This window comes from Thamnophis sirtalis, unplaced genomic scaffold (assembly GCF_051295495.1).
Source record: "Thamnophis sirtalis isolate CommonGarterSnake01/CBP01778 unplaced genomic scaffold, rThaSir2_p1.2 scaffold_7, whole genome shotgun sequence".
Classification (NCBI taxonomy): Eukaryota; Metazoa; Chordata; class Lepidosauria; order Squamata; family Natricidae; genus Thamnophis; species Thamnophis sirtalis.
In genome coordinates, this window is record NW_028261387.1 from 1,150,432 (window position 1) to 1,177,588 (window position 27,157).

At 39.8% G+C, this 27,157-nt stretch overlaps 1 protein-coding gene across 1 annotated transcript in view; it reads left to right on the plus strand.

Moving 5' to 3' along the window:
• PTPRC (protein tyrosine phosphatase receptor type C) overlaps positions 1 to 27,157 on the plus strand; it is a 90,931-nt gene that overhangs the window by 17,942 nt on the left and 45,832 nt on the right. The window contains exon 3 of the mRNA XM_087719172.1: positions 24,834 to 24,878. Coding sequence (XP_087575298.1) covers positions 24,834 to 24,878 — 45 coding nt within the window. The remainder of the gene's footprint in view (positions 1 to 24,833; positions 24,879 to 27,157) is intronic.

Consider the following 27,157-nt stretch of genomic DNA (forward strand, 5'->3'; position numbering starts at 1 on the left):
CCTTGCCATACTCTGCAATTATCCTCTGAAGATCCTTTAATCTTTTATCTGTAATTCTAAGAGCAAGATTCACCTTGTGTACTGAACTGCAGTAACGACTGAAGGATAGGATTAAATTAGTCAGAATAAAGTAACAAATTAAATCAAAACAGTCAATGACTTAGTGCATTTAATTCTTTACTGATTTATAACCTCCATGTTAGAATTCATTGTTCTTCCCCATCACTGAACTCTATTCAAATACAAAGCCTAGATAATTTTTTTAAAGCATAGTAGAATAAAAGCTCACAATCATGTATTACAACTTCGCTTTGTCAAAATGTATAATAACCTGAAGATAGAACGACCTGCGTAAGGTGTAAGCATGACATATGATAAAAACCTCTTTGAGTTGATTAGATCACCATGACCTCCAAATGGTAAGAAGGAAATGAAGTGAGTGAAGTGGAAGTCACAAATATTATGGCTGTTGTTAAGGAACACGCGCCAGGTTGACAACAGAAATTTGAACAAGGCTTATGGTATTGAAAACACTCGCACAACAGAGGACACATTCGGCCACCCAGTCTAATAAGGAGTGGTTTCAGCCTCATGAATTTTCATGAAGTGAATATGTCGTATGGCTTTTAAGGTAGAAAAGAAGGCAGTTTTATTATTGAGTGATGAAAAATTGTTCAGCCGTTTTGAATGCAACACAGGAGATATGAAATCCATTGGCTCTTCATATTACAATGCAGGGAATTCATTTACGTGTGTCTGGTCAGTGCTAAAATTGCCAGGATCTCTTTCTTTTTAAGGAAAACAAAATGCAAATACAGAAATTTTATTTGTACCCCCCCCCCCCCATGATTAATGGTTGATTTCAAAATGTTTCAGTAGTGATTCAGAACCTGACTCCTTATGTAGGTACAATATACAATTACAAGGTTTATCTGCCTCCCTATAGATCTAATCAATGCAGATATATTGATGGTATTTGCTTCACCGTCAGCAGAATTAAAGACAATCTAAGGGGCTGTTTAGACTAACAAAGAGACTTTAAGAAATCTTTTATGACTAATATAGGTGTTATTTGGAAGCAAATTGTGTTTACAGGAATTCTGTAAGTAGAATGTTTGGGAATAGACATTTTCGCCTTATAAAATTAAAGATACCATGTATGTTTTCTTTGTCTCCGTTATACAGTATGTAACTACCAGCTACAATTTTCTAACTCCTCAGTTAGAACTAGTTTGGGATATGCCAATTTTGCTTTCATTCCTTATTATTTTTTTTTCTAAACTTGCTTCAAGACATCTTCCAGTTTATACAGATATCAGAAAAATATCCATCTAAAAGTTCATCGGGATTTTGATATGCTAATATTGACAAATACTTGCAAGTGTAGTTTTCCAGGTGGGCATACTTTTCATTAAGCATTTAAAAAATCATATAAGACAGGGTGTCAAACTCAATTTCATTGAGGGCCACATCAGGGTTGTGTTTGACCTCAGGGGGCCCGGGTGGGCGTGGCCTGTGGCTGCCAGAGAAAACGGGCTCCCGAACGCCATTTTCAGCTGCAATGGCCTCCTGCATGGGCGGCCCTTCCGAGCTTTATTTTCACTGGCAGAGACACCGCGGGCCGGGTCCTTGGGCCAGATCTCAGCATCCGATGGGCTGGATTCAGGCCCTGGGCCTTGAGTTTGACACCCTTGATATAATATATAATGACTGTTACAACAATATGCAAATATCTTAACTCTGCTCTATCTTTGTGTCTATCTCTGCACTAGCATACAAATTGTGGGGAATAATTTTGTGAGTTATCCTATAAAGGGTATCATAAATGGAAAGCATGAGTATTTGCCGAGACTCTCCATACTCATAACATTCTTTTCTCTGCAAAACCCTACATTTTATTTGTTGTCGCTAATCTAGTTTAGGAGTTGGACTGGAAAGGGTTAATTCAGCTATTGCATTCAGTGGGTGAGCTTCCTCTGTTTCTCAGCCCATACTACCCCACAAGGCTCTTGAGAGGATTAAAATGATGGAGGAGCCGTATATGTCAAACTGATCCAGAGGAAAAGGAAATAGCTATAATAAACAATAGCTGCCTTGTTCTGACATTTACATGGCATCCTTATTAAAACATTGTGCCTGCCAAAGGAAGACCCATGTTTTAAGAATATGAAATGTAAAAACACGAACTCTCTTGTACTTATTCTTGGTTGATGGTGTCATTTCAGTTTTTCAAGGGAAATTAGGAGTGGTTCAGGGATGACGGATGTGTGTGGCCACTCCCATCTATGCTGCATGCTGTTAAATTCCTTTCCTTTGTATTAAAATGTTAAATAATGTTAACATTTATTTAATGTTAAATAAGTTACACTTTCTGCAAAACCCTCATTTTGCTCCTTTTAAAAAAAAAATGAAATAAATAAAATTTATTAAAAATGTGCTTATTAAACCAATCCTACAAATTTTCTCCTGTTTTACCCTTCTACTCTATTTTAACCCTTTAGTCTCCTCTCTTGATCTGTGCTGATCAAACTGAATTCCACACTTATTCCAAGCATTCAGACACATTCTTGTCCCAGATCTTGATTGTCTCCATCAAGCATCTTTTTCAGAGTCAGATTAAGGCCAAGCAGTGCCCTGAAGAACAGCAGCCGCACTAGTATATCTCGATAGAAGCAACATTCTCATGCCATGGGATGAAAACAAGTGATAAGTGATGATTCATTCCAACCAAGCTTTTAAACTTTAGTCAATCTCCATGCCGAAGGCAGATTAAAGTTGAATTGTCCTTATTCCACTCAAGGAAAATCACAAGAATCTAAAGTATAGTCAAATGTGGCAATGAAAGAGTGAAGGACATGATATCTAAAGGAAAAATCTCAGGGGTGTCCTACTCCTTTTGGTGCCCTGAGCATGTGCTTATCTTGATTAATAGTTAATTCATGACTGATCATTCTCCTTCAGTTTTTTTTCTTTCTCAATCTATTTTGGTTCTTCAATTCTACTTCCTTTTCACTGAGCTCATTCCTTATCCTTCTTGCTGTATGTTTGGGCATTTTCTCTTTCTGCTAGTATATGTTCCTGTTTAAAGTTGAAAATGATCAATTTTCCCTTCCTCCACATATAGGTTCTTTCTTTTCTTTTCTTTCTTCTCTCTCTCTTTCTTTTTTGCCTGCTTGTTTTCCTTCCTTCCTTCCTTCTTTCCTTCCATTCATTCATTCATTCTTTCATTCATCCATCCATCCATCCATCCATCCATCCATCCATCCATCCATCCATCCATATAACCAGTATTTTTAACATAGGTTAACTAACTGGTCAATTTCTGAGACATTCAACTAATTATTTTTAGTGGATTAACCATATGTCTTTTAATAATTAAAAACTAATGAATTACATGTTCAATGTATAAAACAAGAACTTTAGTAGTATTTAAAGAAATATTAACATTTAAATAGAAAAAAAGCTGAAGGAGAAACTACTTTTAATGCTTATTCTATACATTTTATATGATTAAAAAAGTCAGGACCAAGGTAGCCTAAACATATCCTTAACCAAATTAGGAGATTTACCAATTAACCTTCCATTTAAAGCAGGGGTGTCAAATTGGCAGCGCACGGGGTGGATGCATCATGCACAGGCCACGCCCACCCCAGCTCCCCAAATGGGAAACATGTCGTGAAACATCACATGACGGCAATGTGATGCAGCGAGTTTGACACCCGTATTTTAAAAGTTTTCACTAGCCATAGCTAACGGGAGAATAAGAAGTGGCACCATAAGAGAACATAAAATCAAGCATGTTCATGGCCTTTCAGAGCCAAGGTGGCGCAGTGGTTAAATGCAGCACTGCAGGCTACTGCTAGATCAGCAGTTCAGCGGTTCAAATCTCACCGGCTCAGGGTTGACTCAGCCTTCCATCCTTCCGAGGTGGGTAAAATGAGGACCCAGATTGTTGGGGGCAATATGCTGACTCTCTGTAAACCGCTTAGAGAGGCCTGAAAGCCCTATGAAGCGGTATATAAGTCTACTGCTATTGCTATTGCTATTGCCTTCAAAGTAATAAATCTGACATTGTAAATCTGAGATCCCAGAAATCCTAACAGCTCAGCCAATTTGGACGTAATATTTTTTTTCTCTTGTTCAGTTTTTATTTTCAATTGGTTTTGTACACTGTAAGGAGTCAGTCGGAATGTTTCATGGATTTATTGCTTGCTCTACATCTTAGCTCAAAATTATCTTGCAGCGAACCTTTCTGGACCTAAGCCAACAAAGTCAGAGGGCATCTGTTGAAATGGTTGACCTTGCTTTAGCAGAAAAAGCAAGGGGTGGGGTTGGGTGGGGAACATCTTTCAACCCCTTGACTTTGTGGTGACTGGTAGCCACACCTTGTAGTAAAATCAGAAAATGCAGTGAGCCAAGAGCAAGCAAAAGTGCTTTACAGGCATGTATTTGAATGCATGTAGTGAAAAGAAAACTGAACGCATGTATATGATTTATTATCAGGCCTTTGAGACGAAACAAATCATTCAACAATAGCATATATCAGTTTTTTAAAATTGTCGCTTGCCTATAGACCAGTGGTGGATTTCAATTTATTTTACTACTGGTATGCTCTTGTGCGCGTGACACTTTTGGGCAGAAGTGTCTGGGCAGGTGGACGAAGCCTCCTGTCGCTGCCACTATCGGTTGGCCCAATCCAGGGCGAACCGGCAGAAACCCAGCTGTGCTACAGACAGAAATCTTGCCAGAGCAAAGCACCTACCCGCATGTACCCACAGCATGCTCTCCTTTAAATATGAAATGGCAACATGTGGTATATTGTGCATAAGGATGTGAAACTAATCTACGCCAGTTACTGGAACCAGTATCAATCGGGCACTTAGGAGAAATTCTTTTGCCGATTATGCAGAGCAAAGATTCAAGCAAAACTCCAATCCTCACCTGTAAGGGAAAAATCTGGCCTATGCATTTTTACTGTTTGTGTGTGTGTGTGTGTGCTGTCTGGGGAGCAATCCATGCTGATCCTGCCATTAGAAGCATTAGGATTTGGGAGGCTGAGAATAGATGGGGGCAGCGCCAGTCGGAGGTGGTATTTACTGGTTCTCCAAACTGCTCAAAATTCCCGCTACCAGTTCTCCAAAACTGGCCAGAACCTGCTGAATACCATCTCTGGTGTGCATGGATCTTTTTCTCTAGTGTTCTGGTGACATGCTATTTGAGTCTAAAACCACTCTTACTTATTTATTTGATATTTGATATTTTATTAATATTTATTTATACTTAATCTTGGAAACTTTATGATGGCTGAGGAATTCTGGGAGTTAAAGTCTGCAGATCTTAAAGCTGTTTTAGCGAACTGATGGAGATACTTTCCCAAGTCTTCAGGTCGGACAATACCCGATTTAGACCATCACCGTGACAACTTCTTTGTTTGTTTAGGTCTGCCTATCTAAATATAAAACATTTATTATACAGAAAATAGTTTAATGTATTGTGCCACTTAACCTTGAGGGTAGAGTCAGGCAGACATCTACCATAGTAATTCCAAAGATTTTGCTCTCCTCCATACAGTTTCCATACCAGAAAGTAATTCCAGGAATATGAAGTAAATACTTATTGCTATTCAAGATTTGTTTTTACTTGTTGCTTATCCTCATTTGCATGGCACATTACTTGCGAACAGATACCAGTTCTCTCCATGCAATGTTTCCATATGGTCCAGAAGTTGTGAACACTCTAACACTGCGTTTCCTGCCTATGCAGGGGGTTGAACTAGAAGACCTCCAAGGTCCCTTCCAAATCTTTTATTCTAATTCTAATTCCCATTGATATTTGTATCACATCCTTATGTAGATTTTTACATATTTAAATGCCCACAATACATATATAACACCCCCCCCACACACACAAAGATTTCAGACTTTGAAATTTCTGTTTCTGTTCTTGTAGCAAAAATTGTAGGCCTCCCTCCATTTATATTCAATTTCCTTTCCCCAAAACTCTCAACTTGTTTAATGAGTTCACATGCCTATTTTTATCTAACATTTTAGAGCAGTGTTTCTCAACCTTGGTCACTTGAAGATGTCTGGACTTCAACTCCCAGAATTGCCCAGCCAGCAATTCTGGGAATTGAAGTCCAGACATCTTCAAGTGGCCAAGGTTGAGAAACACTGTTTTAGAGTGTTAGGTGATATCTGATTAATTTCTTACAGATCAGAAATTCTATTTTTGGATGTGTTTTTTAAAAGTTTGAATGTTTAGGTGGACTTTTTTCTGGACTGGACATTTGAAGAATGTGGATACAACATCAGACAAATAGACCTTTGTTATTTCAAGAAAATTCAGGTAGAACACACTAACATTCATTACATTTATATATAAAGTTTATTGATGTGCGTGGAAACATTCTAGAATCCATGTGGTTCACGTTGTGAATTGTTTCACATTTAGAATGTAAAGATCAGCACAGAGTAAAATGTAATTTTAGCTTAAATAAATATTCAGATTTTAAAAAAAGAGTGTCCTCTAATTTAGCAAGTGTTTGGGAGTTTCAGTGACAACAAGATATTTTGATGCAAAAGAAGGATTTTAAGGAAGAATATCTTACTCTAGTCCAGGTAGAATAATTAAGTGAATTTAAGTGAAAACCAAGTAAAGCAAGTTAATTTTCAAGAAAGCAACATGATGCAGGACATAATTGGGTTATGGTCTTACAAGCTTGACACACTGTACCTGATACCCGAATGTCCACTAAGAACACTAGACTTCATTTTGCAAGCCTTTCCAACTTGCTGCGGGTTGAAAATCTTACAATGCAATTCCAAATATCAACAAATAAAGGACACCAGATAGGAAAAATGTTGGAAAGAATCATGTGAAAGAGCCAACAAGATCCAACTTTGTGTCAAGAACACAAGAAGTTTAGTTAGTCCTTCCAAACTGCTGATGGGTCAATGACCAAAGATGTTTATTCCCCTACTGTATGTAATAGACTTCACACCCAGTAATGTTATTGCAATTTCTTAAAATGGGTCAAAATCCTTATCTACTTTTCCCCATGAGTTTCTGCAATGTTGCTTTTGCTCATTGGGGCTCATTCACTTCTTCATTTACCAGAATCTGATCTTGGAAATGAGAAGGTTGCTTCTGAAAGCGTAGGAACTGAAACAGGTGCTAGCTAGCTCCCATTGCAAAGTAAAAAGACTCTGTACGCTGAAGATAAAATTAACATAGCCACATCCGGTGCCAGTCAGTTGTTCAATACATCCAGCCTATGCCGGGAAATAAACTAATGAAACGCGAAAAGCTGTATTTACATATGCACTGTTAATGGGGTGGCCAAATTCCGGGGAAAATTCATTTCTTCATTGTTGCACAAGAAGAGGGGAATTATTTTTCTCATTGTGTTCCATGCTACACTTGACTAGAATGTCTCCATCATATTTCCAGCGCACTGCCTCAACGCTTATCATGCCCTTACTAAAAGAGGGCTGAGCAAGCTCTGTGAATTGTTCGATGCTGAAATAATTACCCAGCTTTTGTCTGCAATTATTATTTTTTTCTCATAAAGGAAATATATTTCCCCCTTATTCTCTCTCTCCCTCCGCCCCCCCCCCTCTCTCAGGCAGGCAGGCAGGCAGGCAGGCAGGCAGGCAGGAAGGAAGGAAGGAAGGAAGGAAGGAAATATACATTAAAGCATGAATATTACAGGCCTCCATTTGGCTAACTTAAGATGCAAAATTTTTCTTTGGCCTTTCAAAGAAACTTCACAAATTTCACATTGGACTTCACAAACAATGGACAAAAGAATCTAATTGACAACCTTTATTTCATGGCACAATTATGATTGAATTGAATTGAATTGAACTTCCTTTATTTGTATGCCGCCCTTTTCCCTGGGGGGACTCAGGGCGGCTCACAATTCAAAAAGGGGGGGGGGAGACAAACAGTATTCCAATATGGAAACAATACAGCATATTAAAAGAGAGCACAACAGTCACACAATTCGGGTGGGGTTGGAATCTTAACCCCAGGCCAGCCGGGACAGCCAGATCTTCAAAGCGGCGTGGAAGGATTGGAGGGTGGTGAGGGTGCGAATCTCCACGGGGAGTTCGTTCCAGAGGGTCGGAGCAGCCACCGAGAAGGCTCTCCTCCGGGTAGTTGCCAGTTTGCACTGGCTAGTAGATGGAATTCGGAGGAGGCCTAATCGATGCGATCGTATCAGTCTAGTGGAGGTAATTGGCAGTAGGCGGTCTCTCAAATACCCAGGCCCACTACCATGAAGGGCTTTATAGGTGATAAGTAGCACCTTGAAGCGCACCCGGAGATCGACAGGTAGCCAGTGCAGCTCGCGGAGGATAGGTGTAACGTGGGTGAAGCGAGGTGCACCCACAATTGCTCGCGCGGCTGCATTCTGGAGTAGCTGAAGTCGCCGAATGCTCTTCAAGGGCAGCCCCATGATGTGATTATAGGTACTGTACTGTATTTGAAAGGTCTCCTGATTATTCACAATATTTTTTTTATTAAATCGTTATGCCATCCATCTTTTCTACAAGGTGACTCTGGGCGGCTGACAAGCAAGAAAGCAAAACTTTCTCTGCTCTCCTACCAAATGGAATTGGATTGTAAATGAAACAAGATTTCATCCTATACTATTAATGCTTTTATACATAAAGATGAATGGAATTAATATCAGAATATTCTCTCCAGCTTTTGCTGAGGATGGAGTACTTCTCTAAATCCCTACTGAAATTGCATTGGTAATTTCCTTAAACAGGTTTAAAAGGTAACCTAAAATATACCAGTTGTTTCGCCTCAAGGCTTGCTGCCTTTTTGTTGACTTATAATTTTCCCAATAAGGTTCAATTCTCATTCTTTCTTCTTGGGTTTCTCAGTGTTTCTTGGCACCATCTCGACTCTGCCTACATTTCTTCCCTCTTGTTGAAATTTGCATTTGTGTCCTCAGACCCGAAAACCAGAACTTCATCTTTAATTGTTTACATCCCAGGCCAACAGGAAGAGCAAGAGACTTATCATTTCCTGAGTTAGCCTTCGTTAGCCTGTGGATTGCTATGTCAGCATGCAACTTTAGCTATAAGAAAGTGACTTCCTCATTGGCTCTCCCGATGCTGTCAGCTGGACAGTCCAGGCTCCACCAGGCTCCAGAAAGAATTGCTTTGCAAGCCAGTGAATTAATTTAGAAAATGGGCTAGCCCAGTGTTTCTCAACCTTGGCAACTTGAAGATGTCCGGACTTCAACTCCCAGAATTCCCCAGCCAGCGAACTATCCTAACTATACTTCACGTTTTGGGCAGAATGAAATGAAAATAGGACATTTATGGTTATAACATTAACCTTTAGAGCAGTGTTTCTCAACCTTGGCAACTTGAAGATGTCCGGACTTCAACTCCCAGAATTCCCCAGCAGTGGTTAGGACAGTGTTTCTCAACCTTGGCAACTTGAAGATGTCCGGACTTCAACTCCCAGAATTCCCCAGCCAGCGAACTATCCTAACTATACTTCACATTTTGGGCAGAATGAAATGAAAATAGGACATTTATGGTTATAACATTAACCTTTAGAGCAGTGTTTCTCAACCTTGGCAACTTGAAGATGTCCGGACTTCAACTCTCAGAATTCCCCAGCCAGCATTCGCTGGCTGGGGAATTCTGGGAGTTGAAGTCCGGACATCTTCAAGTTGCCAAGGTTGAGAAACACTGGGCTAGCACCTTAAAAAAAACCTTTAAAAATACCTTTAAAAAAAGTCCGGACATCTTCAAGTTGCCAAGGTTGAGAAACACTGGGCTAGCACCTTAAAAAAAACCTTTAAAAACACCTTTAAAAAAAGTCCGGACATCTTCAAGTTGCCAAGGTTGAGAAACACTGGGCTAGCACCTTAAAAAAACCTTTAAAAACACCTTAAAAAAACACCTTGTACCAGGTCAGGCAAACAAATAGTACTGTACAATAGCTGAAATCTGTACAAAAGGTCCTCTTATTTTTACAACAGGGCGTTAGGAAGTTTTATTTTTGGACAGCCTACTGGTGATGATACCCACAAATCTACTGCCAAGCATTTATCATTGTGGAAGCACACCAAGGGTTGTTTTGTTGACACAACTAATAACACTGATGTCCTTTCCTTGTGATAGTTCGCGCTCTCACATTTTCTCTATGCGTCTCACTGGGAATATTTGAAATGCCACCTTAGAAATACTTGGTTGTCAAGCCCAGAAAAGATGTTTACAGGTCTGCTGAATCCTTTGGCTCATGTTTATCAGAGAATGGAAGAAGGGTCGGAGAGAAATTCACTGGAGCATGTAATCACAGGTTTTCTCAGCTATCGCCCAAAGGCTTTCTCTGAAGCCTGGAGCAGAGACTTTTAAAAGTCGTGGCAGATTTTCAAAGCCTCAGCCTTCGCTCAAGACTTTGCACCTCGACATATTAAAACTAAAAACAGACACACAAACTCTTTCATTTTCCTTTGCCTGTCACTTTTTCCTCAGCATGGTACAAATTAAATGTGTGGCATAAAATGAATAAAATAAGCATTTGGGTGAAAGGGATATAGCCAGCTGTAGAAGCTTCCTCTTCTTATTAATTTTTTAACAGCATTTTGTAAAACAGGTATAACTGTGCACGTAGCTACAATAAAATTAAAGTTTTTTTTTAAAGACCTTTGTGGCTGTAAACATTGCATTTTGGAGACAAATGAATCAATCCTGCTAAATCATTTTAATTTGAATGAGGAAGTTACTTATCCAGGCTTATAGTTCTCACTAAAATTAAAAAGTGGCTTCATTTTGCTGGATCATGTCTAGTTTTATAAAAGTAAGACTCAAATCATATACGTAGTCTGACAAAATTGTCTTTCAGTGCCGCTTATATCTTAGTCAGCCTGTTTAAGGTTGTACTGTGAGATCTTAATAATAATTAGAAAGATAGCATACTCTTGGTCATAACTATATATTTAAGCATAACTCTTAACATTAGAAAAATATTAGAAAAATCTGGAAAAATATCCAGTGCCCATTATTTCCAAAACTGAAACAAAAAATAAAGATTAATGCTAACTAATAGGTTTATTTAAAAAAATGGGACTAAAATATAAGAGACGAATAGGGGTAGCAGAAGCTAGTAGCCACTTTTGTAAGAAAAATAAACAAATTGTAAAGTTGTACTTGCTAGGAATTTTGAGGGGGGAGTAATTCTATATTTACAAAATTTGTAGGTAACACTGAATCATAACTCTGGCCAGTGCACAATAAGGTAAATAGATAAAACAAAAAAAAATAAAAAAATGAAATCTCTTTCTCTCTCCCTCTCTCCCTCTCTCCCTCTCTCTCTCTTTCTCTCTCTCTCTCTCTCTCTCTCACACACACACACACACAAAGAGATTTGTTCAATCAGGATCAAATGCACAGTAGAACAAAAAATGTCACTACCCTGCAAAGAGAAGAGGGAGGAAGCTACACACATCTTGGGGAAAACATATTCTATAGTTTGGGGACTTCTACGGAGAAGGCTTGTGTTTTGATGTCATTTCCAGAGAGTTTCATTAGACCTTCAAGATTTTTGAACAAGATAGGCAGACTTACGATTGACAAGGCAATAGCTAATGGAAAGTTGAAGTTAGACAAGTAGAGAAGGTGCCATATCAGGAGGAATGATCTACACACACAGAAAAAAAATTGGTTCTCAGTTCTCATGGCACTGATTCAGTTCTTCATCATATCTAGGGTAGTCAACCCCATGCAAACATTAGCTTAAGGACTATTATTTTGCCGTTGCTTGTAATTGCACACATTAGCATAGAAACGCTCACTAAAGAAATCACGCAATGACAGCAGTTCCCATAAGGACAATCAAGACCCTCTGAATGGCATTGTGGTATTCATGGTTGCTAGAGTACCCCAAGACTTGTTCATTGGTGAGACAACTCATCAATATGTTCATCTGTTATTTATCTCACAAGACATTTTAAAAGCTGCTGAAAAGATGGTTCTCCCAGATTTTTCTGGATAGTCAGTAGAACAGTCAGACCACCGATGATGGTGATGCCATCATTAATCTAAATATTATTGAGTATGATGCTGGATTGATTACACAACTGTTACTATGATATTGTTTTGCTACTATTGTTTGTGAATATGGTGTTTTATAGATTTGGTTTTAGTAGAATTTTTTTTAAAATATATTGTTGTGAGCCCCTTGGATTGGTGTGACTGAAGTACCTTAAAAGCACCTGAGAACCCAAAAATTCTCATGCGCTTACCAAATTTTTGTGGTGATTAAAAAAAAATAATCCTAAGAATCTTCTCCTCCTAAAGGAGGATCCAGGATTAAATGCAAAGCTGATAGTAATGGCTCAGTTCTCAGGGCAATAATTTAAAATGGAAGCAATCGGTATTTAAGGCAATTGATAACATCCCTAAATATCTACATTCATTGAAATGGGATTTTGAATATCTGCATTGACAGAACAATGGTGACAGAAACAGAAGAATCTTGTAAAATGTCTGTTGATTCTTGTAATGACTCTAATACTAACTATAGTTTAGGTTCTCTTGGAAACTTTACAAGTAAAATGTATAACAAGTTTATAAGGATATTGATATTGGTGAAACTGGTTTCATGTGGTACCATCAAAGTTTTGCAAAAAGTTCATAATATATAATGCACTTCTAAGCATTCATATAGCCTCCTATAAAATTATTTTAATCAAAAGACCATAAGTAGCTGCTCACTATTAATAAATGTTGCCTACCATTGTACTAATCACACCTGTGTGAAAAATTTGCTTATGATCTTCATATTATTGAAACCCAATTTATGTTTCTGTATGTATGTCTGACATATGTACAGTATTACTTCCATTCTTCAGCTCCTGGATGTATCTTCTTCTTAGCAGAAGAAGACAAAATTTTGAGCGCCAATCGAAACAAAATCCTGGTTTTGGAATTATCCCATTTAATCAGGCAAATGCTTGAAACTCATATATATAGTGTTTGTGGCTGTGAGTGTGTTTTGTGTGTGTAAGAGCAGTGCTAAATTTATATCAGGCAATGGGGTTGTAGGTACTATAATGAGAAATTGAGGTCAGGGCAGGTGAAAAGCAGGAGCCACCTTTTAAGAGACCACCAGTTCTGGAAAGCCCTCATAGCTGGATTTGAGGTACAGAAATAGCAAGGAGACTTCATTGAAGCATGCAGAGAGAAGGAGCAGGAGGGACAATTTATTGGAAAGCAATAGCAATAGCAAAAGCAGTTAGACTTATATACCACTTCATAGGGCTTTCAGCCCTCTCTAAGCGGTTTACAGAATCAGCATATCGCCCCCAACAACAATCCGGGTCCTCATTTCACCCACCTCGGAAGGATGGAAGGCTGAGTCAACCTTGAGCCGGTGAGATTTGAACCGCCGAACTGCAGATAGCAGTCAGCTGAAGTGGCCTGCAGTACTGCACCCTGACCACTGCGCCACCTCGGCTCTTTAAACAAAGTTCTTGTACAAGACTTGCTGCAATATAATACTTATTATGATTTGGAGAACTTCATGGTTGCGGTGGTTAATCCAGATCTTTCCTAGCACTATAAAAGACAGAGGAATGATGCTGCAAAGCACCGTGTGGTGCTGCCAGGGTACAGGAATATTCTGAATGTTTTCACTCAAAAGGAAAACCACCGGGAAGGGAAAGGAAAGGAGAAGCCCATAATCATGCAAAATCAAAGATCCAAACTAGAGGTGGGTTACTACCAGTTTGGCCCAGTTTGGCCAAACCGGTAGTGCCGGAACCGGCAGCAACCTAGGCCTGCCATGCCCCTAACTGGTTTTCCTGGAGGCGCCATAGGCACCTTGTTTTTTGCTTCTGTGCATGCGCAGAGCAATTTTTATTGCCCTGTGCATGCGCGTGCGCGGTGAGGCCATGAGTGACCCAGCAGTCGTGACTGCCAGAACCCACCGCTAATCCAAACTATATTTGAAATGAAGGGCTTAAATGATTTGTTTGTTTTATTTTATTTCTGAAATTTATATGCCATCGATCTTACTGTCAAGTGACTCTGGGTCGTCTACGACGTCATGAAATTATCTTAAATTATAAACTACAATCAATGTATACTTCAAAAGAAAGCATTTTTTTAAAACAGTTTTTTAAAATGTATAAAATGCTATTTTACTTCTTCCCAACTGAAATTAGGGCAGAAGTTGCTTTCTTTCCACAGTTGTAAATGGGAAACCATTGTTCCTTCCTTCTTTTTATCATGTTAGATGTCTACATTTTTAGAACTTACAACGATTGAAATGATATCAACCGCATTGTTATCTTGGGCCATTCGTCCCCATAAGATATGCTAAAGAAATTAAATTTTATAAATCAAGGTACACGAAGTAGCTTATTTATGTTGGTTCTAGCACCAGCCCCGTGACCCGTCAAAAGCGCGGACGGCAAAAGCGCGATCGACAAAATCGCACCTTTGACGTCATCACAGCGCGACGAAAAAGATCGAAAAATTCAAATAAAAATTAATAAAAATTAAATTAAACCAAGCCGATTCACATAAAGGTAAGGGTTAGGTTTAGGGTTAGGGTTAGGGTTAGGTTAAGGGTTAGGGTTAGCTTTAGAGCGTTAGCGTTAGCGTTAGCGTTAGGTTAAGGGTTAGCGTTTGGTTTTTCGTTACTTTAACGGTTAGGTTTAGGGTTAGGTTTAGGGTTAGGTTAAGAGTTAGGTTTAGGGTTAGGTTTAGGGTTAGGTTTGGGGGGCTTAGGGTAAGGTTTTTGCTTTATTTTTACATTTTTCGAACTTTTTCGTCGCGCTGTGATGACATCACAGCGCGCTTTTGTCGAGCGCGATTTTGTCCTACGCGCTTTTGTGGTGGAACCCACCAGCCCACCCATATCTTGGGCAATATATTGGGTTATATCAAAGCAAGAGCTGAGCTTAGGCCACAAATTCTATTAAAAAAACACAAATGGTTTGTAGGGGATTCCATTTTGTTCTTCAGCCCCAAAGTAAAATATTTTGGACAGGCCCTGGAAAGGATGCTGAAAAGTACATACACGTAAACACAAGGGAATATTCACCTTGAAAGCTCTTCAGGGTTCCAATCTTTCTGAAGAAGAATTTGTCCTTTGACGTCACCAGGTTTACCAGAATAGAAGAAGAGGAAGCTGACATCTTTCTCTGTTTTGTCTGATGGTGTCAGAGGACCTAACTTCAGATTACTTGTTGCATAAGCCTGAGTGAATGTTTTGCCATATCAGAGCAGTATCAAGTGGAGAACGTTTTCCGCAAAGCCACCCTTGTAACTTCTGCTTCCCTATGAAAGAAAGACCAACTGCCCACTCTCTGGCCCAGACAGAATAGGACATGACCCTGCCATGTCCTACTTCTTCAGAAATCCTGGGCTACTGCATAGCATGATGCTTATGGGAAGATGCTGCCCGTGGCCATTCTCAGAGCCATTGTGAACGTGGGATTCATTTCAGCTGCTTAGTCCACCTATCTTCAAAACCAGGGCCTATTTTTTTTAAAAGAATAACTGGAAGAGATTGCCGTTCATTATTGACAATATTAGATATCCATCTGGGACCTTCTTAATGATTCTGGGGAATATGGGAAATCATTACTGCCATGGAATTGAGTATGCAGATATTCAAAGCCACAACCTACATCCTTTAATATTAAATTCTCCTCCACCCCTGAGTCCTCTCCCTGAATATGAGATATATTATACCAACATAAGGAGTCACAAGGCACTTAATATTGTCCCTAGTTGACCATTTGTGTTCCCTAACAGCTCACTTTAATATCCCACAGCTTACCTGTGGCAGGAATTTTACTAACTCATAATGAGAAGAATGTCCATAAATGTACTGAAATTAGGCTAAGACTCATTTTAATACCAGCTCAATTCCCACTTTAAAAGTTTTTCAATGGACCATATCCTACGTTTTAAAATTCCAGTGAAGAGAATTTATTCTGAAGAAATGAACCTTTTAGGATTCAGCACAGGACTTTGAATGAAAAAAAAAAGGTCCAAGATTCAATAAACTAAAATGAAATTTTAATTCATAAATCAGGTTTCAGCAGACGGTAGTAAGAAAAAGCTCCCATCACTGCCTTGTACTTATCTCAAACTGGAACTAATTTATGTAATTAGTTCTTCAGTCAAATATAGCTTTATGTGTTATGGCTATAATTCAGTGTAGACATACACAAGTGAGTAACTAGTAAACTTTTTTTGCTTCAGGGACAAACATGCAATTTTGTATGCAGCAGGTAACTCTCAAATAATGTATTTTTTTCAGAAACCTCACAAGATTACCAAATTGTAATTTTGTTTTCTACCGTGGTATTTTATGTAGGCTTGCCAAGATCGTATGAGGCCCTGTCACTGAACTGTGTAATGTCGTATTAGAATTCTAAAATTTTGCTATTTTGCACACAGTCTTATCAATACACTGTTGTGTATCAAAATTGTACATATTTTATGTGACCTGTGTACTACTTGAGAATCCCAGCAATGCTATAGTGTTCATAACCAGACTCTAAATATGGACAAATACTCTGGGAAATACATAGAGTTTGTGAGAAGTTTCCAAAAGTGTTCATGAATTCTTAAGGTTTTAATCTTTGTTTTTTTTTTATAGTCCACTATCAAGACTGCATTTTTTATTGTCATAATTAAAATGGAACTTTTTAAAGAAAAATCTTGTGTTTTGATGCCTGATTTGTGGCAAGGAAGGTTATAAAATAGGGTGAAAGTCATTTAACAAATGTTTCGTTAAATATGAAACACAAAATTTGGGCTCAGTTGTGGTTGTAACTCAAGGGTGGTTTGTATTTGCAAAACTGACCGTGAATATATATTATAGGTTTCTAAGTCCTTCCCGCATTTCTGTTTGGCATCTAAAAATACGTCTTGAGTTTTACTCAGTGCATTTCACTTCTTCAATTCCACCCCAGTTTCAGACAAGTAGCGAGTCAAGGTTTTCATCTTCGTTATAGATTTCTGGAACAGCAAAAGGACGGCAAAAAGATGGAAAAGTTCCCTTATTTTTTTTGTGTGTGTTATGGGATCGGCCACTTATGTGTTAATGCATTGATGACATTTGAAAGTAGAATAGAATGAAAGTTTACTCATTGCCTTAGATTAATATCTTCCTATTTCTGTCTGCCGGGAAAAGCTAACAAAAAGGTCATTGTGAACCCAGACTGATTTTTCTTCTAGCACTATATTACTTTAATCTGTGCATATTCAGTCAAATAAATTGCAGTTGAAAATTCCACGGACTTTCTTTCTCATAGGGAAAGATTTCTTTGATAGCATTTTTTTTTCAGCTTCTCAATTTACTATTTTTATGATTTATTGTGCTTATACATAGCTAGATTTTTTTTAAATGCCAAGCAAAAATTCCTATTTTTTTTCCATGTGTATTTCTCCCTTATGCCCATTTTGTGTAATGCATCGCCTAAGGCTCGGTAGGTTTACAAGGTTTTCAAATATACCTTTCTGGGCACATTCCCCATCTCAACACACCCAATTTTGTTTTGATATCTGATTGTCACAGTGCGGGTAGTCCTTGACTTATGGCCGCAATTGAGCCTCAAATTTATGTGGCTAAGTGAGAAGTTTCTTAAGTGAGTTTTGCCCCATTTTCTTGCCACATTTGTTAAGTTTGTTAATCCCTGCAGTCTGCTTGTCAGAAGGTCACAAAAGGTGATCCTATGACCCCAGGACACTGCAACCGTCATAAATATGAACCAGTTGTCAAGCATCTGAACATAAATCACATAACCATGGGAATGGTCATAATTGTGAAAAATTGTCATAAATCATTTATTATAAATCTTTTTTTTTTCAGTGCCATTTGAATCGTCGCTATTGTAAGTTGAGGGTCATCTGTATTTAGGGAAGAAACACTTCTAGGTTATTGTGCTTGTGTTTGCCTACTGGCTTAGGGAACCCACAGTATGTGAGTTATCATGAAATATGAGTTAAATTTAATGTGATTAAACATGATTTATATGTGAATCAAATAATCCATCTTCCCTCACTTAATTTTTATTTTCTCCATTCTTTCCCTGCTGCATTTCCCTCCATTCTTTCTTCTCTTCTTTACTTTTCAAACTAGGCTTCTAGGTAGGCTTCACACCTTAGCCAAGTAATTTGGTATCTCTGTGTTCAGACACTTACTATGAAAATATTGCAGATACGTCATGCATTTCTGCAGTGAAATATGTCTAATCCTACAATATATAACTTGTTGAGGAGCCTTCCTTCGTGCCTCTGTTCTGGCTTTCCTTCCCTGAAATCAGCTTCCCTTGCTGCAAGTCTTTCCACACACATTAGATATATAAGATTGGATTGTGCAGTGAAAACACACAGCAGAATATATAAGATGAGCAGAAGTTGTCTGTTGGCTCTAATGGTGAGTTGTTCCTCTGGAAAGCACCTCTTTAAATCAGGGAACATGCCAGGCTGAAAGTACAATAAATGAACTCCTCTGAAGTTATTCTTTATTGATTTAACGTACGATAAGAACATAACAAAGAGAAATATATTATTATGTGGATTGTACACACACAATCCATTTAATAATATACAAAACATCTACAGGGGTATGGCAGTGCCCTCAATTGAACTGGGTGTTCAATTCAGCTATCTGGAGTGAATTATGCTTATTCTCACGTATTACAAGATATTCGCTGGAAGAAGGACTGCCCTCCTTACCACCAGGCCAGGGGTCAGCAACCCGTGACTCCAGAGCCACATGTGGCTCTTTTATCCCTCTGCTGTGGCTCCCTCCTTTCATCCCTCAGTTGCGGAGAGAAGAGGCCAGGGCTGATTCCCTGGTGCCTCATCTCTTGCTGGATCTCGTGGGTGCTTCTTCCGGTCCTTGTTGGTGCTGGCCGCACCTTGGTCATTCAGAGTGGTGCATGACCTGCTCTCTGTCCCAAGAAACTGGCCCTATCCTGCCGTGCCGTGGCTGGGGGGGCGGGTTATGTGCCTGGGTGAGAGTGAGTGATGTGGAGTTGGCCACACCCACCCAGTCACACCGGTTGTTAAATTATTGGCTCCTGGTGTTTTCTGTGGGAAATGGGTCCAAATGGCTCTTTGAGTGTTTATGGTTGCAGACCCCTACACCAGGCCTTCAACCTCCATGAACAATTATTTTTGACATTTTCATGAGCAAGTCTGGGCTGGGCAAAATGTAGTGGTTGACTCTTATTTATTTGGCTTCATCTGTGGGGGTCTTCCCTTTCCTTCCTTCCTTCCTTCCTTCCTTCCTTCCTTCCTTCCTTCCTTCCTTCCTTCCTTCCTGCCTGCCTGCCTGCCTGCCTGCCTTCCTTCCTTCCTTCCTTCCTTCCTTCCTTCCCTCCCTCCCTCCCTCCCTCCCTCCCTCCCTGATAATATCACCCACCTCACTCTAAAAAAGCAGCTCTACCTTTAGCACAACTATACACCATTTTTGAGCATCATTAGCAATGCCGAGTTGTAGCAAAGAGTGAGAACCAGGAAACATGACAACTGCACTGGAGAAGTTGTGGTTTAGCACTCAGAGTGGGCTGGGACTCTGAGCCTGTTGCTGCTATGGAAACTGTTTCGCCACTTAGACAAGCTTGTGTTCTAAAACCACAATGTGCTGCACATCCTCTTCCTTTTCTACAGGCTTCTGAAAAAGAAAAACAGAAATACGCATAGAGAAACCACACATGTGTAGCTAAGGACTCATTTGCTGCAGGTATCCTGTTTGCTGTACTTTTTCTAAATTGGTTAGCTGGACATCAGATAATGGGGAACTTAGCAGCGCACCGTGAATTGCAACCAAGGATTAGAAATTAACCATATTTTCATTTCAGTGCAGATTAGCCTCCTTTTTATTTCCCAAATTTTCTCCTTAACTGGAGCAGAGTGATGTGCTCAAGTCTAGATTTTGTAGTGTATTTCTTAAGATACAATAATGGATCTAAAACACCTCTTTTTACAGAAAAATGTCTATAAAATACTTATATTACAGCAAAGGGTTTAATTATAGCTTAATTAAATGGCTTCGAAAAGATGCACATTAGTAAAATTGCATCAGAAGCCTACAAAATCATGTTTGCGTTTTGTATTTGTATTTATTTGTCTTGTATGCCGCCCACTCCCGAAGGACTCCGGGCGGCTCACAATAGACAAGGGAAGGGGGAAAACTAGACAAAGACAACACTTTAAAAACAAAACCGCAACAGTCACAATTTCCGTGGGGCTGGATGTTTCACAAGCCCCCCGGCCTGCTGGAGCAGCCAGGACTTGGTGGCTTTGTGGAAAGCCGGGAGGGTCGTAAGGGTCCGGATCTCGACAGGGAGATCATTCCAGAGGGCTGGAGCTGCAACAGAGAAGGCTCTCCCCCGGGAGGTCGCCAGCCGACATTGGCTGGCGGATGGGATCCGGAGGAGACCTAACCTGTGCGATCTAATTGGTCTGAGAGAGGTAATCGGCAGGAGGCGGTCTCTCAGGTACCCAGGTCCGATGCCATGTAGGGCTTTATAGGTAACGCCAGCACCTTGAAGCGGATTCGGAGACTAATGGGTAGCCAGTGCAGCTCATGGAGGATAGGTGTGATGTGGGTGTTTTATGATGCAAGCAGGCAAAGCTTCTTGAAAACAAGCTGAGCCAAATCTGGGGTGAAAAAATAATTAGCCTTGGTGAAACTGAAATCGGCTGGGTTGTCCTCCACCCCGAGTCACGAGTGGCTTCAGCTTTCAATTCTGTAGGCCAGAAGAACTTAGCAGGGCTCCAGTTGCTGACTTGGAGCAATATGCTTAACCAGCACCATCCTTTATCTGTAACTGTATATAATGGTATGGATAAGCTTGGGTTTTAATTAAGACAAAGCCCTTTAAAGTTATTAATAGAATGAGCCTAAATATAAACACGTGTAACAAATATTTAATAGACTTTTAAAAACAAGTTTAGATATTTCTGCAAAGTTTATCAGGAATGAGACTCATATCAGACATAATAAAGAAAGAAGATGTCACTGGTTGGAGTCATCCTCCTTCTATTAGTTGATCAAAGTTCTGGCCCAACATATGGCTATGTGGCAAGGTTAAAGTCATTCTTTCCCATTTTCAGAGGTTTCCAGGATGTGGTTAAAAAAAAGAAATGGCAAAATGGAGGCTGTGAGGATACTGTCTATTAGTGCTCTGATAGAGGGATACATTAAAAACAGGCAGAGCCTGAATCATACATTTATGATTGCCTTCTTTTTTAACCATGTTCTGCATATTAAAATTTAACATTTCCATGTTAAAATAATGGAGCAAGAAGTGTGGGGGAATGGGATTGTTTTGCAGATGGTGAAAGTGCAGAAAAAGGCATTTACATCTTAGATCAATATGCCTGAACTCATGTCACTGTAGACCAGGTGTGTGATCTGTTGCTTGACATAGAATTCAGATTGTATCTGGTTTCCGCTCAGCAAAACCTGATCTCACACTGACATATCTAGCAAAGCTGTTTTTATGTTCAACATATCCCCGTTACAGCTCCACATGCCCCTCCTTTTACAGCAGGGTTGTCAAACTCGCAGCCCGTGGGCAGGATGTCATGTGCTGGCTCCGCCCCCGCCCAGTTTAGCGAAGGCAAAAAAAAGTCCCAATACACCACATGAAGCCACCGTGATGCTGTGTGTTTGACACCCTTGTTTTACAGCTTCTGGTGGTGATGGGTGCTCCTCAGAAGAGGCTTTAAGAATTTCCAGGCCTCTTAGCTAACTTACAAGGTTAATTGAGGAACTGTGCAGGTTGAATGAGCTTGCTAGCAATGTACAGTGCGTTATAAGCCAGTGATGGTTAACCTTTTCAGCGCCAAATGCTGAAACTGGAGCGTCCGTGTGTGTGCACCCCAGAGTGCCAGAACCAGGAAGAAAGCAGCTGGCTGGTGCTCATGAACAGCGGCCAGATGCTCTTCTGGGTTCCATCCCACTATGTGTGCATGTATGTGCACCAGCTAGCTGCTCTCTCCTGGGTTCTGACGCACGCGTGTGCGCCAGGCAGCTGGCCTTCTGGGTTCCATCCCGTATATGTGTGCTGGATAACTGTTCTGGCATGCATGCACACCAGCCAGCTGGTCTTCGTAAGACCACTGGCCAGCGTGCATGCATGCACTGGAACCCAGAAGAGAGCAGTTGACCATTGTTTGTGTGCATGATGGAACCAGGAAGAGCATCTGGTGCACGTGCCCATAAAAAGGTCCATGTCCCCACCTGAGGTCAAATGCAACCCTGACGCGGCCCTCCATGAAATTGAGTTTGACCCCCCCTTGCATGAAAGATCCTTCATTTCAAGGCATGTTACTGGCAGCCAACTTCTTCTATCTAAGAAAGATTTAGTACCCTGTTGAAGGCAGACGGCACATGGGCTGAAAAAACCAGATGGCAATTTTTTGCTGTTGGTCACCTGGTTTTTTGTAGCCCAAATCTGTTGTGACTACTTAATTGTAGTTTCTAAAATAATGACCTTTAAAAAAAAAAACCAATGGGCCCCAAGATGATCTAATATCAGTAAACCAGTTTTATTGTCAAAAACAAGCCAAAAGTTAGCAATGTTTTCTTACAAATATCACATTTATGTTGAAGATCCAATCGTGTAAGCTTCCCTAAACCGTGGTGGACTGTGTAAAATATAAATAACTAGCTAGATGTGATCGCAGCCATAAGGTTTTACATCTTTGTCTTTTAAAAGCAGATCTCCTCATCAATTGCCTGGGTGGCTCATAGCTACCTTGTTATAGTGAAACTGATTTCTACCTCACAGAGTTTTTTTAGAGTTTGTTGGAGTTTATTATGTTATGGTGCCATCTACTGATTTCTTATTAAATGCTTTTAGAAAACTCAAGGGAGAATAAAGATAGCAAAAAGAATAACCCAATGACTGTCCTCTAGTTACTGTACCTTTCACAGCTGAATAACGGTGTATAAGTATTAATAAACTTTATATCCCAGCACATAGTATATAAATCTTACATGCACATGTGGACATACGGTATATTCACAACACAGAAATGCATCAGCTGTATTCTTTCGCTGCCCCTGTCTTTCTGTGTGGCTACTTTATTCTGGATCTGGCGGTATCTGTGTAGGTAGTTGATTGTGCTGGACTCATCCCTCATAATTAAATCATAATTTGGTTTATTTGTTTGGGGTTTAACATATAGTCACCGTGGTTTGTGAGTTATGCTTTATTGTGATCTAATGAAGGAAATCATGAGATGCAAGTGGTCCTCAATTTAAGACTGTAATTACGACTTCAGTTCTAAGCCATCATGGGCGTAAAGCCACATAACTAGACCTCTTTTGCAGTGGTCATTGAGCGAATACTGTGGTTGTTAAGTAAATCCATTCTTTGCTTTGGGGCAGTTTTTCCTAAACATCCATTTCCAGAAAAAAATGTCATAAATCGCAGTCATAAGATTGCAGAGCTCTGCAAATAGCTATAAATGTGGGCCCGTTGGTGAGCATCCATAATGTGGTCATGTGACCCCTGGGGGGGGGGGGAGATACTGGAACTTTGAATCCAGGTCTTAAGTAGATTTTTCGGGGTCTGTCGTAACTTCAAACAATTGCTAAGTAACCAGTCAGAAGTTGAAGATCTATAGTACAATGAGCATATCGGTCTCTGTAGGTAACTTGTGTGTGTCCGTTGTGTATACAACGGATGAATGTTTGTGTGGGCACCTATACATTCACATTTTCTTCCTTCTCTACATTCAAGCAACTAAAAAGGATTGATTTAATTACCATTTTCTAACCTGGAATCTGATGGTCTGCTCAAAGAGGTTCTTACCTTGAGGTGTGGAAATTTGGAAGGTGCTCAAAGAGGCTTTTACTGTGAATTCTAGGAGAAGGCATTATGAATGACACATTACTCTCTACAGATTCCAGAATGCTGTTTTTAGGTAACACAGTGTTGGCATTATTTAAAGCTGTCCTGTGACTGTCTCATCTCATCTTATTCCATTCAAGCAATAAGACAATGTCTAAAAACTTGACAGGACTGACAGTGACTTTCCTAAAGTTGAGATAAGAAGTCCTAAGTAAGGGACATATTTTCCCCAGGAACCCACAAGTGAATCCAGTTGTGAACAATCTCAAAACCTTGAGCCTGGACCAGTGTGGATTCTCTTTTGCTAGGCTGTTCATGCAGCGTAGCCTTCCATTTAACTTACATTTTAACAATTTATTGCGTAATTTAAGTTTCGTTAGCCGTCGTCTTTAAAACAAAAACAGGTTATAAATCAAATATATCACTACATAAGAGGTGAGGAGGGAACTTCAATCAGTTAAAATATTCCTTGGATACAAAGTGGCATCCGAAAGTAATAAAGTTTTCAAAACTGCTTATGTTGGATGAGGTGGGCGCCCTTTATTTCAAATTGAAATTAACCTATGTTAGTATTTTTAACATATATGGACAGAGCTGGACTTGATTCCCATTAAACCCACAAAGGTACGATGTGAGATTGAGGTCTGCTTATGCTGGAGTTAACTTATTGAATCACAGAGTCTCTAGTCTGAGAGCATCTCATCTTAACAACTATGTCTCGCTCCAAGAGCTCGAAGGAAGGTGTCCATCTGTTGTATGGAAGCTACAATATCATCTTGCATGTCATGTCATTGTCATGTAATAATGTGGATTAAGCACATTAATTACATTTTATATAGTAAGATTGGCCAATGCAGAATACTGGGAAACACTACCCTTTAGTTACATTTAGCCATGTGTATAGATTTCAAATAAAATAAATAAATGCATGTATTCATGTCTCCTTTTTCCTCCTTCTTAGGCCAATCATCAACAACACAAACATCTATTCTGAAAGAAACAAATGGTAAGCAGTACGTGGATTTAATTTGTTTTTGTGAAATCTTTGTTTTTTTCATGGGATATGATCTTATGCCACAATAGCCATTCATCAGCAACTTCCTCATAAGCATCCTTCCTTGCTAAGAAATGAGGGCAATGGGATGGAGATGCATTATTGCACTTTTGAAATCAAGTTGCTATAAAGTGACCAAAAACAGAAGAGATTTGCATTCTATCCATAATTGATTTCGTAACATTATCCAATGGTGCTAACCTTTGAGCAGCGTGGTGGCCTAGAGGTTAGGACGCTTGCCTCACAATCAGGAGGCTGAGAGTTCGATCCTGGGCAGAGGCAGATGTTTCTCTATCAGGACCCAAAGAGAAAGTATCTGCTGTGAACTCCATGTAGGCATCAGGAAGGGCATCTGGCCAGGACTTGGCACCACTCAGTGGCCCCGACTCCACTCTGATGCAAGGAATTACAGGATTGCAAAAAGGAAAAAAAAATGGTACTAACCTTTAATGGTTTTAACATTACATTGGTCTCTCCACATTTTTGGGAAGTATTTGTTTAGTTTGGCTTTCCTTGTTTCCTCTGGTGTTGTTAATTTAATTCTGTTGTAGTACTTATGGGTTTATTTGCCCAGTTGTCCCATTGCCAAAGAGCCGAGGTGGCGCAGTGGTTAGGGTGCAGTACTGCAGGCTACTTCAGCTGACTGCTATCTGCAGTTCGGCTGTTCAAATCTCACCGGCTCAGGGTTGACTCAGCCTTCCATCCTTCCGAGGTGGGTGAAATGAGGACCCAGATTGTTGTTGAGGGCGATATGCTGACTCTGTAAACCGCTTAGAGAGGGCTGAAAGCCCTATGAAGCGGTATATAAGTCTAACTGCTATTGCTATTGCCAAAATAGGAAGGCAAAAATGGACAATGCCACCCTCTAGGGATTTCTGTGCCAGAGTTCCAAATAGCATCCTCAATCAAATAAGAGTCCGAAACTAAGTATTCCTCTAAGTTCCAATTTATTAAAGAAGCCATGTTGGCGCATCTGGGAAACCCCAAATCTGAAAGCTTCCAGGTTTTCCCCTCCAGTTGAAAGTTCAAGATCCTGCCCCAGTACCCACGTGTCCATCACGTGGTCCAATCAGTCACTGTCCAGAGGAAGATTCCTCCCAGTCACGCCACTCCAGCTGCAGGGGCAAGATGGCCTTGACTCACTGAGGAAGAATGTTATTTTGACTACATCCCTCCCATGCTCCATACAATCCCCCCTCACTTTCCCACAGTAGAATATGTGGCAGGCTTGAGGCCCACTGTAAAAGATGCTTCCAAGCTTGACACTCTGATTTATAAAAACAACTTCAAGGTGAGATTTTCTGTTCTTTCTCTGAAATGCACTTCTCCATCTTAGCTCATCTCAAGTGTTCTTATCTATTTAAACTAGTTTGCTGTGGATGCCTTGGTGTATAAGTGTGTACACAAATGTACACTCACATACACTTATACCCAAGAGTGTAGATATTTGTGGGTGTGGGTGTGCGTGCATGTGAGCCCCAGAAGACCCACTCACAGAAGAGAAAATAATTCACAATTATTATTATTTTTTTTGGAAGGGGAGAGAATAATGGCAAGGCACAGCAGCAGAGACCCTGTCCAATGGCGGATGTGGTAGCTTATCATTTGATATCTGTGCATATCTTGCAAGCTGTGGGAAGCGTATCTCAGCCTGCATAAGATTTTCTTAAAATGATTTCATCAAACTTGCCTGAGCATAGTTGCATAGGTGCAACTGAAATGTGTGACTATGCTTTATGTTCAGGGATGGGATTTTACTGGTTAAACAACTGGTTTGCTGAGTGTGCACTGATCTTCGACCGAACCGGTAGAATCCCACCCCTCTCTATGTTTGTATCTTATACTTTTACTGGTTTTGCAAACTGCACTCAGAAATGTGGTTGCTGAATGATACGCTAACAGTATAAATGAATGCTGTCCTTTCTCTCTGATATATGTTTAAACAATTTCTTTCCATGCGGCAAATACTGAAAAATTTACCTCAGTTAATTATGTTCTAATTGTTTTTACTACCTTTTGGAGTGATTTTCATGACTTTCTGATCAGTGAAACTCGTCTTATTTTAATTTAATATATTTAATATGTTGCAACTTCCAGAACTTTTTTTTCAAAAATAATAAGAATATAATTGAAGAATTAGAAGGGTTAAAAGTGCTAAAAATGCACATTGCAGCTACAATAACCCTTATCAGAAAATCAAGTGTTGTGTTCTTCTACAGTGTAATTTGTAT